The sequence below is a fragment of the Notamacropus eugenii genome, chromosome 7 (genome assembly GCF_028372415.1).
Source record: "Notamacropus eugenii isolate mMacEug1 chromosome 7, mMacEug1.pri_v2, whole genome shotgun sequence".
Classification (NCBI taxonomy): domain Eukaryota; kingdom Metazoa; phylum Chordata; class Mammalia; order Diprotodontia; family Macropodidae; genus Notamacropus; species Notamacropus eugenii.
In genome coordinates, this window is record NC_092878.1 from 4659033 (window position 1) to 4672678 (window position 13646).

At 37.7% G+C, this 13646-nt stretch overlaps 1 protein-coding gene across 1 annotated transcript in view; it reads left to right on the top strand.

The window, feature by feature from the left end:
* The window catches only part of FBN1 (fibrillin 1), a 290028-nt gene that overhangs the window by 51441 nt on the left and 224941 nt on the right, over positions 1-13646 (top strand). Inside the window, exons 4-5 of the mRNA XM_072624719.1 lie at positions 3795-3890; positions 7831-7926. Coding sequence (XP_072480820.1) covers positions 3795-3890; positions 7831-7926 — 192 coding nt within the window. The remainder of the gene's footprint in view (positions 1-3794; positions 3891-7830; positions 7927-13646) is intronic.

The window sequence follows — 13646 nt, forward strand, 5'->3', positions numbered from 1 at the left end:
GGGAAGGAGTACATTTCATTTCTGGGGGGTTTAGCCAATGCAGACATAGAATACCAGGTTTGGAGAACAGAAGGAGAGTCAGTTTGGCTAGATCATGATGTACAGGAGGGCGAATAATGTCTAATGTATAATCTGCAGTGGAGGATAATTCCTAGGTTACAATCCTGAGAGACTGAAAGAATGATGATGCCCTTGGCAAAGGAGGGAAAGTGGGAAGAGGGGTAGATTTGGGGAAGAAAGATACTAATTTTTTTTTGACCTGTTAGGTTTGAGATGTCTCTTGGACATCTAGTTAGAAATGTCTAATAGGTAATTGGTGATATGAGAATGGAGCTCTGGAGAGAATTTGGGACTGGATATGTAAATATGTGAATCTGTCTGCATAGAGATGATAATTAAATTCAAGGGAGCTAAAGAGATCATGGAGACAGAATATAGAGAGAAGAAAAAGGGTACCAAGAGGAAGCCTCGAGGATACCCACATTTGAAGATGGATGGAATATGGATGAAATCTAGCCACAGAGACAAAGAAGAAGCAGTCAGATTGGTAGAAGGGACACCAGAAGAATCAGTGTCAGAAAACCCAGAGAGAATATCCTGGAGGAGAAGGTGGTCCAAAGTGACATACTGCCAAGAGGTCAAGAAGCATAAGGACTGAGGAAAGACTGTCAGATTTGGCTGTCTGAGAACTACTTTACAGTGGTATGAAAAAGGAAGAGTGTGTGGTAGGCATTTTCTCTTTCTGAGAGAAGGCTTGGCAGTGCACCACCTGGCCAGATGTGAGGGTTGAGTGGATACATCAAAATTCAGTTTGTGTCTACACAGAGTGTACATGGAATCCTCCCTTCTTGGTGTAAATCTTTGTGCCAATTTGTTCCCTTATCTCTTGAATAACCTGCAGCTTGGTGAATGGGCAGAAAACCTAGAAGTTCTTTGCTTTTTTTTAAAAAAAGGTACTTTGCTCACCTGTTACCCAGGATCAATGGATTGTAGATTTTAAGAGTTGGAAGTTATCTCAGAGACAATATCATTTTATAATTGAGGAAACCGAAGCCCAGATAGGTCACAAAGTCAGGATTTGAACCCTGGCCCTTCGACTCTAAAACTGGCTCTTTCTACTGTACCAATGACATAACCCTGAAAAAGCATTATTATGATTATTGACTTGTGGTATGACTGAGCAAAATCTCAAATTTTCCCATATTGTAACTGCTAGATACAATGTGGTAAAAAGTTTGCATTTGCTTTTCTAATGACAGGATCCTACAGGTTAGTCTTCACAGTTAAGGGTTCAGGTGAAGAGTGTTCTGCCATATAAAAGCTGTATGTTTCTTGGGGTACAGAAGTCTATAAAGTTAGGTGAAATATCTCTCAGTAGTCAGTCTCCTTCAGGCAACCTTCCATCTATTATTATATTACCTGAGATACCTCAATCTTGGTAAGACTTGATCTCTGGGAATTTCTTATTCCTTCAGACTATTAAGGTTTTCTGAGGTTATTGTTTCAGAGGTACCAGATATTAGCTTGTTGTACTAAGGTTAAATCCTCACCCAAAGTATTTGTTTAGGGTCCTGCTTTAAAGGCAGAGATCTTACATAGATCTTACATACACACACATACATACATACATACATACATATGTATATATATATATGTATGTATTTAGAGCTAGAGCTTGAAGGGACTTTAGTTGTCTTACTCCATCATTTGCAGATGAGGAAATAGTCCCAGATGGGGGAAGAAGCTTGCCAAGTTCACACAGATAGTAAATAAAATAAGTAGTAGCACCAGAATTCAAACTCAGATCCTGGGACTCCCAAGTCCACAGTTTTTTCTACCATCCTATGCATCCACCATGTTCTTTCTGCTCACAATATTTTATAATGCCTTTTTTCACCCTAGCTCTTTATAACATGAGGCTTACATATGTCCTGACTAATTGTATCTCTTCTCTTGAACATCACAATTTTTTGGGATGAATGTATATGGATGATTAATTAGATGAAATACAAAAATATGAATGACATACAAATGAATATTATATATCTATATATATCTACACCATGATTTCCTTATAACAAATTTGTGGGAAGTAGATAATACAAACATTATGACTTTCATTTTTATGGAGGAGGAAACAGGCTCAGAGAGTTTGACTCAATTTGTTAAAAATCATAACTGACATTTATGTTAAGCTGTAAGGTTTGCAAAGAGTTTATCTAAAAGATCTTTTTTGATCATCCCAATAATATTGAGAGGTGGGTACTATGCATTATGTTTTCATTTCACAGATGAAGAAAGTGACCAGCAGAGAAGTTCAATGATCTGCTTATGATCACATTAGTTAGAAAGTGACAATGGTGGGATCTGAAAACACATTTTCCCGACTTCAGGTCCAGTGTGTTGCCTGTCACACTTTAGTCTAAATAAGGTTTGGGATAAGGAACTAGCTTTGAGGACGCATTGATGCTGATATTAAACAAGCACTCTTTTCATTAAAAACATTCCTATTTCTCCAAAGTCTCTTGGAATTTCTGTTCAGTTTTTATCAAATATCTTTTTGAGTCTAAAGCTTCTAACTGGTTTTTACATGAATTCTTTGATGGGTCTGTCATCTTTTCAGTATGAGTGCTTCCACCATTGTTGAAAGTCACAACCTATTCACGCTTTCTCATGCTGTGGGATTGTTATTTCTGCCTTGCGTTTTGGTTTTGGTTGTTTTTTAATATATAAACTCTGCCTAGAAGATGTGCTGCATATTCTGGAGATCTTCCCCTGGATCATTTCATTGCTGTCAGCACACTTTGGCCATCCATCTGTTGCTTCTCAGATTTGCTACATCTCTGGCCTGCCTCGGTTTTTAATCCTATTCTAAGTAGTATTTAGTTTCTAAGTAGAAAGCAGGGCAGCTGGGTGGTGCAGTGGACTGAGTGCTGAACATGCAGACAGGAAGACATGAGTTCAAGTCTAACCTTACACACTTAATAGCTATGGCAAATTATTTAACCTGCCTCAGTTTCCTCATCTGTAAAATGAGGATAATGACACCACTTACCTTCCATGGCTGTTGTGAGGAGCAAATGAGATAATAGTTGTAAAGTACTTAGTGCACTAGTTAGCCATCATTATTGTTACTTAGTAGGCTCTATCTTTTCCACCAGTTGTCTCACAGAAGTCATCATTCATGATATGTTAGCACATATTTACTCATTTCTACCTTGTATCTTTCCAGTGCCTTTTAGATCACTTGTTATTGTAATTCTATTAAGATCACAGTGTTCTGTGACCCACTTAACTAGTCACGCATTATAAAAAAAAGTAGACAGCCCTCCTGGCTGTTCAAAACGTACTTTTTATGTTACTGCCTATGATTTGTGCTTCAGGAATGCCATCTTAGTGGCCAGCTAGCCTTCCTTAGGCAGGGGCATCCCTTAGTGTGAATATCAGAGAAACTACTCAGATCTTCCTGTGACTGAATGTAGATATGGAGTCTTTATTCATTAGGTATTTAGTGTCCCCTTTAGAAAACTATTCTCAACAGATAAGAACGGATCTTAATTATTTAATGAAAATTAAAAATCTGTTAGAAATGTGAAAGCCATACCCTATTGGTAGAATGTGAATCATGCTAAACTGTGTTTATCATCTTCAATCTTCTCCTGAGTATAACAAGCATGGGAATACTGACAGATACTCTTTTTTTCTTCAGAAGTTACTTACTAAACCTCTTTAATGAGCTACCTAGAGCTTAACTAAGTTGTAAACAATGACTGCTCTTTTTTTTTTTTTTAAAGTACAACACTGTAACATCCGGTGTATGAATGGAGGTAGCTGTAGCGATGATCACTGCTTGTGCCAGAAAGGATACACAGGAACGCATTGTGGACAACGTAAGTAACTTTACATTTGTGTAATTAAACTTATATTGTAAGAATCTAGTTTCTTTTTTTAAAAATTAGTTAATTTTTAGTTTTTAACATTCTCTTTTATAAGATTTTGAGTTCTAAATTTTTCCCCCTTCCTCCACTCCCCAAGATGGCATGCAATCTAATATAGGTTATAAATGTATGATCATATTAAACATATTTCCACATTAATCATGCAGTGAAAGAAAAATCAGAACAAAGGAGAAAAACCATGAGAAGGGAAAAAAAAGCCAAAAAAAACCCAAATAAAAAAGAGAAAATAGTATCCTTTGATTTGCATTCAGACTCCATAGTTGTGTCTCTGGATGTGGATAGCATTTTCCATCATGAGTCTTTTGGAATTGTGTTAGATCATTGAGTTGCTCAGAAGAGCTAAATCGAATAACTAAGTACGTCATTACACAGTGTTGCTGTCACTGTGTACAGTGTTCTCCTGGTTCCACTCACTTCACTCAGCATCAGTTCATATAAGTCTTTTGAAGTCTGCGTGCTTACCACATGTTATGGAACAATAGATTCTCTTATGTGCATATACCAAGACTCGTTCAGCCATTGCCCAATTGATGGGCATCCCCTCAATTTCTAAAGGAATCTAGTTTCTAAGTAGCATTTGGATATGTTTGGTTAATAAAATTAAGTTTGGGTGTCAATAAGATGAGTTCTGGTAGTTTGGGAAGTGTTTGTAAAAACCCTGGAGCATTGACAAAAAACTAGGATTCTAATTGTAGCTTGGCTAGTGACTTTCTTCACGACTGTCAGTAAGTTAGTCAATAGACATTTTTGGACCGCTACTATGTGGTCAGACACTGTGGTAATCACTGTGGATGCACGCAAGGGCAAAAGGGAGTCCCTGCTCTCAAGAAGCTCATGTTCTAGAACGTGTAAGCAGCTGTGTTTAAACAAGCTATATACAGGAAATATTGGAGATAATCAGAGAGGGAAGGAGCTAGCCTTAAGAGAGATTGGGAAAGGTTTCTTACAGAAGAAGAAGGTAGAATTTTTACCTGAAACTTGAAGGAAGGGATGGATGGGCATCATTGTCTTCTTTATCCGTAACATGGATTGTTAGATTAGATGATCTGCAAGGCTCTTGCCAGCTCTTAAGTTTTATATGTCTATGAATTGTTTTCTGGCTTTACTGTTATAATGCAGGCAACGCTAAATTATTAGGTACTTAATTACAGATTCTTTAATCTTTAAATGTGGCTAACTTCTGTGATGAAATAGCATTTATGACTTCACTTTTTGGGTTCATCATCTGTTAATTTGAATTCATTTAGTATACTTTTGATAATATACATTCCTTTGAGTGTATGTAAAATAATTACATCTCTTACTCATCTTACACTTTAGGTGGTGCAACATGTGCCTTAGTGGTGGCAGTTTGCTTCTGAGCAGCCTCCTCTCTGGTTTTGTTGTTTCCAAGTATATTCTTCTTTCGAAGGATCTAGCTTCTCTAAACTCTCTTACATGGTGTTTTGACTTTGATCTTGTATGACTTTTATTTTTGTTCTGGCTATCCTGCTTGTTAAGGAGGTAGACAAACCTTCAGGCAATCTAGATTTCTGTCTCAGCTTAGGGAAGGACATCCCAGCTGTAGTCACAGTTGTGAACACTTTCTTGGTTATTGCTGAAATGAGCAGCCTCAAGTAGCCTGGTGTGCAGTTTTGGTAGGCTCATAGAAAGTGAAATATATGTAGGAACTAGGAGGGATCTTAAAAATCATTTAGTTCAACTCCTACATTTCAGAGGAAAAAACTGAGGTCCATGGAAATCGTGTCATGCTCACAATCACATAGAAAGTCTTTGAATAAGATAAATTGGGGTGTCCCTAAAGACTTAGTGAAATTTTAAATGACAAAGCTTAATTTTTAATTTAATCTAATTTTAGTATTTAATTAAATTTTAATTTAAGCTACTGTAGCTTAAAACTATACTAAGACTTTTGGGATGCCTTGTATATAGAATTCCCCTTTACTTTTGTCCTTTGTAAAAGCAAGGATGCCAACATTCACAAGAGGGCCCGCTGGACAGGTTCTTTGATCTTCTTTTCTAAAAGGAAAGCAACTTTTGAGGGGTCAACAATCACTTTTATCAAGCACATATATCATTCACTTAGTTGAGGGGGAAAAGTCAGCACCCTGAACTTCAGAGAAAATACAGAGATATCTAAATCAACAAACAAGGCTTTCAGCTGCCTGACAGATCAACAGACAGATAACTGTCTGACCATACTTACGTAGTTACCAAAGAGAGAAGCACCAAAATCTGAGTTTTCAAAGCTGGGGGGCTTCTGAGCGGCTGCCCAGAGTCTCATCTGGCCAAACAAACATTTCCAATAAGTAAACCCCAAAGTAAAACCTCACTTCAGAGTATTTATACATTTTTTCAGAGTCAGAAGGCATTAGAACCCTTGAGAGCCAGTGCCTCATTAGAAAATTAACAAAAGGTGCAGATCTCCTCTAATAAAGCTTTCCTTAATGGGCAGGCCCATTGATGGGTGGGGAAGATCTGTAAAGTCTCCCAGTAACCATTATACCCATCCCTAAGCCAGTAGAGTCTATGCTCTTTGAGATACCTATCTTACTTTTGTGTGTATGGTGCACAGTTTAGCATAGAGTAAGCACTTGATGTTTGACTTGGTGGATTGAATGAGCAAAGAAACATTAAGTCCTTACAATGCTCCTTATGATAAAGATATCTGAGAAAAAGAGACCACTAAATGGAAAATGTAGCTATAGAAAACTGCTGAGGGAAGAGTTGTTCAGAGGAAATGTTACTTTTTTTTTTTTTTTTCGGTGAAACTCAAAAAAGTTTCTCCTGGCAAATGGAAGCTTCTTTCTTTTCACTATAAATCATCACACTTTCTGTTAGTGTCTACTTCTGTGTTTTTGAATAATGCCTCATAGAATAATGTAGAATGTTTTCTGAGGATCAGTTCAACTCCATTGGGAAAGGTTGACCTCTTAAAGGGGATGATTTTTTTTTTGTTTGTAGCAAAATAAAAAACCAACCATTAACAATCATTAAATTATGGAGGAGTTTTGTTCTGTGTTGATGAACACATTGATGAAATTAAAAATCTTTGAAGTGAGTTTTATTTAATGAATACTAATGTTTTCTTAGAAAAGGTATTAATTTAGCTATCTAGCCATAGCCAAGAAAAAAAATCATCTCCAGGTAGCCACCTGCTGAGGATGAGCTTCTCTGCACTTACCTCTGTTGATTAGTGAACACTTCCCATAATTATACTCAAAGCCTTGCCAACATGGCAGCTTGCCAGAATTTGTATTCTGGCATAACCTTTCAGAATTCTTTCCCTTCCATGTTCAATAGATTCCTTGGGGGTAAACTTTTGGGATGACCTGGAGAAGAGATGTCACAGGATGGGTAGATTCAGATGGGTTCTAATCTGCTTCATCAGAGCAGACATTCAAATTGATGAGAATGCAGATTCATGGGGGTATTTCGAATGTCTTCTCAAATACTGTACCTGGAAGGGAATGGGACAAGTTTCTTTTCCATAAGAACCTCCCTTCTTTCTGTAAAAACTTCTGGAATGAGTATACATCAATAAGAAAATTACTCAATCTACAAAATTTGTTTTCCATGCTAATTTCAGAAATATGCCTATTACAGAAAGAGAACTATTTTATACCTTACTGTTTTCAATTCATACCTGAAAGTATTGCCAGGGAGGAATCCATGTTGCATGTCAGCTCTCGATGTTATTGCAGCATTATCCGTTGAACCACTCAGACTACAAAATATATGTTAAAAATATTTATCAAAGTGATTGGTTGTATGCTTTCGTCATTTTGTTCTTTCAGTAGTTGTTAAGAATGACATTTTGATGGCATCTAATATCCAGTGCTTTTTTTCTTTATTTCTCCCTGCATTACAGCTGTCTGTGAAAGTGGTTGTCTTAATGGAGGCAGATGTGTGGCGCCTAATCGCTGCGCTTGTACCTATGGCTTCACAGGACCCCAGTGTGAAAGAGGTAAAGACTTCATATTCTTTATAGAGAGATATCTTGGGGACAGAAGTCTGCCTTGGTGGGGCCATTATTTTGGCGACATGATTACTTTCTGAGCCTTGCTTGGATGATTCATGTTAATTTTTGAGGCCCCTTTTTGTTGTTTTCTGTTGAGACCACGGCTCCTCTCACTTTTATTACCTGATAACTTTTCCTTATCATGTATCACCCTTCCTACCAAGGTTTTGCAGATGAGTTTATATTCCAACTTAGTGTTGTCTTTGGCAAGCCATCTCCTTCCATGTAGTATGTAAGTTCATTGTTTTCTAAGTTGTTTTCTGGGCTCTTTTCATCTCCTTGTTGTAAAAATTAATTTGAGTGAGATAAACTTGTGGATAAAATTAATATAGTCAATGTTGATTTTCTTTTCATTGTTCATTTACCATTTTTCATGTTCAGTAACTTTAATTTAGATTAAATAATTTTAATTGTGCTCCGTATATTTTTCTCATTGTTATTCTTTTTTTGTAAATTACAAATTATGATCTTAGCTCTGACAAGTCAGTTCGACTGTATAAGGATGTACTGCTGTCTCCTGGGATTATTCCTATGCTAATAACAAGTCTCTTCCTGTCTTTTAAAATGAAAGAGTTTTACTTTCTATGTTGTTATTTCTTGTTCATCATGTCTAGTGCCTACTAGTTTTTTTTATTTAAGAAAGTATTCATGATATTCAGACTAAAGACCTGTATAATATTTTAATTCTCTGGCCTTTCTCATTTCTTTTACCAGAGCCATTTCCCCCATTTTTCTCCCCATTTTTACCTTTTTCCAACTTTGCACCAAAGCCCCCAAGTATTAGATTTTATGTTGATTTGATTTCTCTGCCATATGATTCTCCGCAACTGATATTCGTATATAAATTGCAATCATCCCCAAGATGGTCCTTTTGCAATATTTATCACTGCACTGCGTGCTGACTGAATATTCATTGATATTTCCTGAAGCCTCCAGGTGTGTGACTAAACCCACTCTGCCAGTTCCTTTCTTTGACGCTTCAAGGAGTATTTCCATTTAGCTGCAGTTTCCTTCTTCTTGTTTTATTTATGACATATGGAAGGTACTGATTCTTTTGTATGGGAAGTTTAGTTGCTGAAAAGGGGAAAAGAAATAACATTAACGTGAAAAAAAAATCCACTTGTGAAGAAATGCAAAATGTGAGAGGCACTATCTGGTTTCTGAGAACCAGATAAGGAACTGGCTGTCAAACAAATATGAGGACACGCTCCAAGACAGAGCCATTACTGACATCATCTGGTGACAGGGCATTGTGGTCCATCGGGTCACTTGCACGGGACTATTTTAGCACTTTGAAGTGTATAACTAAGAAATTATAAGTCAAATAACTGGGAAGAATATGTAGAGATTGTTGAGTTCATATTTGATAGAAAGGTAGAATTTTTTGAGTTTCGCCACATTAAATAAAAATGAAGCATTGACAACCAGGAAGCTGTGACTTGAGTTAAGAAAGCTGTAAGAAGCCAGAGAAAAGGCTTTGAGAAGAAGCTGTAATAAAAGAGAGGATAAACAGGAACATCAGCTGATCACAGGAAGACTCACAAGAAACTGGGGATAGAAACAGAGAAGGCTTCTCGCTGAGACAGCTGAGTTTTCAGCTACTTTCATGGGAGTCTGCTGATGTGGGAGAGAGATAATTCTTTGGTGATTGGCTGGAAAAATGCTAGAGTATCCCCGGGAAGCTCACCAGAGGAGAGTGTTGAATTCTGTTGCTTGGTAAAGGGCTTTTGGGAGCTACTGTTATCTATTTCCATTATAGCCTGAGAGAGGGGAAGCCTTTCAGGTGTGTCTGAATTGTCTTCTATTCATCTCTTGTTTGAGGAGGAAAAATAGCGCAGGGAGACAGACTTTGCATCTTCTTTGCTGTAAGAAGCGTGGAGCAGGTTAGAGAAAGCAAAATCCCCTGCTATTTGCAGATCTAAGAAACTAGGTGATTCTTTGCTTAAAGGAACTGTTTGGCACTGAAAGAGCATAACACTTTTTTCAGCACTCTTTTAAAGGCTGTGCGTTAAGAGTTCATTACTTCCTCATTTGCTTGAAAAAGTAGAAGAGAAGTGGTTATTGTCTTTGGTCTTTGATGAGGACCAAAATGACATCACCATGGTAAAGTGAAATTTCAGTGTGAAATTTGTATGGTATAGATTGTTCTGAAGGAACTGAGGACATCAAGGTTTGCAGTGCAGATTTGTGAGTTGATTTGGGCACCTGGGTTTCTAAACTCATGTACCCCTTGGCTGTATAAGTTTCTACCTACTCTTCCCCATGGGCCCTTTCTGCTTTGATGGGAGAGTGTGACGCAGGTTTATGAAATGGACTCTATTTTCATTATCTCTGTTTTTTCTTTCTTTGAGTAAATTTTATTATTATTGTGTAAAAACACAAGACAAAAGCTCTATTGTATAGTAAATGTTTTTTTGTTTAAGAGTTAATGGGGTCAAGGTCACTGATTTTATGTAAATGGCAAGCGTACCAGAGGGGACTCAGAAACTACAGTGACAATTAGTAGTTCTGTATTTCTCCCATGCTAGGGTGGACCTTAGGACCTTGACAGAGGGAGTTTTGAGTTATAAAGGTGTAGTAATAGCCCCTCTTTGAGAATACCAGTCCTGTCAAGGTGAGTGCAGCCAACTCAGAGACTTTCAGTGGGCATCTGTGATATGCCTGGGCTGACGGAGAGTGTCAAGATCGTTATGTTCCACTACAGGCATCTTCACTGTCTTTCCCATGGCTGGAATTCTTTGCCTCCTCATCTCCGTGTCCTGGCTTCTATAGCTTCCTTCAATTGGTTCAGAGCGCTGGGCCTGGAATTAGGAAGATCTGAATTCAAATCCAGCCTCAAACAAGTACTAACTGTGTGCCCTTGGATAAGTCCCTAAATCTCTGCTTGCTTTAATTTCCTAATCTGTAAAATGGGAGGCATAATAGCACCTCCCTCATAGAGTTGTTATGATGATCAAATGATTCAGTATCTGCAAAGCGCTGGGCACAGTGTATGACATGTAGTAGGCACTTAATAAATGTTTGTCCCCTTCCTTCTTCCTTCCCTTCAAGTCCTAGCTAAAAGCTCACCTTCTACAGGATGCTAGTGTTTTCCCTCTGTTGATTATCTCCAATTTATCCTGTGTATGTCTTGTTTGTACCTAGTTGTTTGCATGTCTTCTTCCCCATTAAAGTGAGTTCTTTGAAAACAGGGTCTATCTTTTCCCTTTCTTTGTCTCCCTAGCACTTAGCACACAGTACCTGACGTATAGCAGGTGCTTAATAAAAGTGCTTGTTGACTGACTGACTCCACCAATGTGATCGTTCATTAGCCACCAGCCAATCATTTTACATTTAGTGTATTGAATCAAATGATCACCTTTACTTGTTTATAAGATGTGGAAAATTAGAGCTCTTTCCAACTGGTCTGATGGAAGTATGAAGAGTATGCCCTACTGAGTCTTTAATTTTCTTAAAAGGATGCTGCTTGAATATGAGCTTTTTTGTTGAGAGAGAAGAGATTCTGGAAAGAGATCTTAGAAATTGCATGGATTTAGAGCTAAAAGACTCTCCATTCAGTTCCCTTATTCATGTAGGTAAACACAAATGAATGGTTCGCTCAGCAAGTTAAAGTACTTAGCTAATGAGGCATAGTTTCAATTCCTGTGTAGATCATTTAGCTTTTTACACTCCATGGCTACAGATTTTACTTCAGCCAAGGTTTCCACCGAGCTGCTTTTGTTAATGCTTGTACATGGCCTTGTATGCCTCTGGTGTGCCTTTGGAAATCAGTGACCTCCTCCTCCCCTTTCCCCTTCCCCTCCAAATCTTTACAGTTTCACCATGGCTTGTTTGAGGAACCAGGAACCTGATGAATTAAATGACAAATGCCTTGGTTTCTAGGATGCATGTGAAATAGACAGGGAAACGGAGCAAAATTTTGAAGCAGGCCAGACTTTGTCTTGGTTCTCCCACTTGACTTGCTGAATCTTGACCTTGTCAACTTCTATACCATAGCAAACCGCACCACCACCACCACCACCCCTGCCATGCCTATACATGGCCCTTGCCCAGGAGTTTAGCGCCTTGGTGTACTGACCATTGGTCATCCCAGTTCTTCTCTATTCCCTTCTCCCCTTCTGTAACAAGAGGAAATAATAATAGTGCCCATTTCTATAGCACTTTGAGATTTACAAAGAGCATAGAAGAAAGTAGTTTCAAAGGAGAGTAGCCAGAATTCTGGCTGGGGTTTTAGAATGAGGTGGCAGATGTAGCTTATCCCATATGGGAAATTTGGCTAGGTGGGTAGGGGAAATCAACAATGGGATTGAGTGGTTTCTTTTCTGTATTGGGGAGATCTGAGGATAATTAAAGACAGAAGAGAGCTGGTGTTGTTACTTGGGTGTGTGATTCAGGATCTGGGAATGTTCTGCTAATTTATTGATTTCAAACATTTCCAAGGTACCAGTAAGGCCCTTGCAAAGTATTTATCATACATTATACATCTACACACAACATGGTAATACTATATGGCTACATAACTTGGCTATATTTTCAGAAGGAAAATTAATTAGAGAGCAATGTGTTTTCAGTATTTTCATCATTCTGGCATAAATAACTTGCTATTGAGGGAAAAGGAATTGTAGCATGGCAGGGTATTGGAGGGAGTGGGATTTTTTTTGGCCTACATTTTATATATTAGCCATCTAAATTAATTGATTTCCACTGGATGATTACTCAATCATACTTTCTATGTGCTGTATTAGTTGATACAGAGATCTTACCCATTAAAAATTAAGTAAATTAAGAAATTGTACATTTATGGTCTGTGTTGTTATGACTTAAGTTTGGTTAATGTTATGAGGCTATTTATACTTCATTGGTTAGGATAAATGAGACTTTTACTAGGAAAAATTGATTTTAGTTCATTCTATTTTGAATTTTAAAGGTGGTCAGTACCCTTTCAGGTTAAAGAATCATGAATTCACCTTCCCAATTTGATGTCTGACTGTTACTTGTGCAATACAATTTTTAATGCTTCCAAATACTAACAAGACCCTGGAAGAAACCTGAAAACAGTCGCATATACCAGTGGCTTGCCTCCATGATGCCAACCCTCTGGGAAGTTAGAATATCTTGGATTTTTAAAAATGTGTTCTGTCATCTAGATAATGGAATCACCTAGACACAATCCAAATCTGTAAATATCTTCCTCTGGCTTAAGCATCTGATAGAGTTTAAACCATCCTAGTCATCTTTAGAAGAGACTCTTCATGGAGTTTCATAGACAACATATGGACCTGGATTGACATCTGTAAGTCAGGGTTTAGGTGAACTAAACTTTTCAAAGCACAAAATGGTATTAACAAGAGCAGTTGCTCCATCTGGAGCTTTTCATTCTGTGCTGGCAGGGTAGAGCCATACATACATATTCTTCAAAATCCTGATCCATTTGTTGTTTGTATTTGAATTCCTACTTAAGCCTAAACTGTGAATGCAATATTGGGATTTTTGCCAGAAAAAAAGGAAAGCCTGTTGGATATAATGCCGGGGGGATGCAGATATATATCATCATGGAAAAATTGTTTGAAATAAGTTTGAAGAAAAAAGAATAAGGAGGGGAAAGTACGTGACTTGGAATATACAATTAAAGTATAATGGACAGGAAATAATACATAAATAGATCA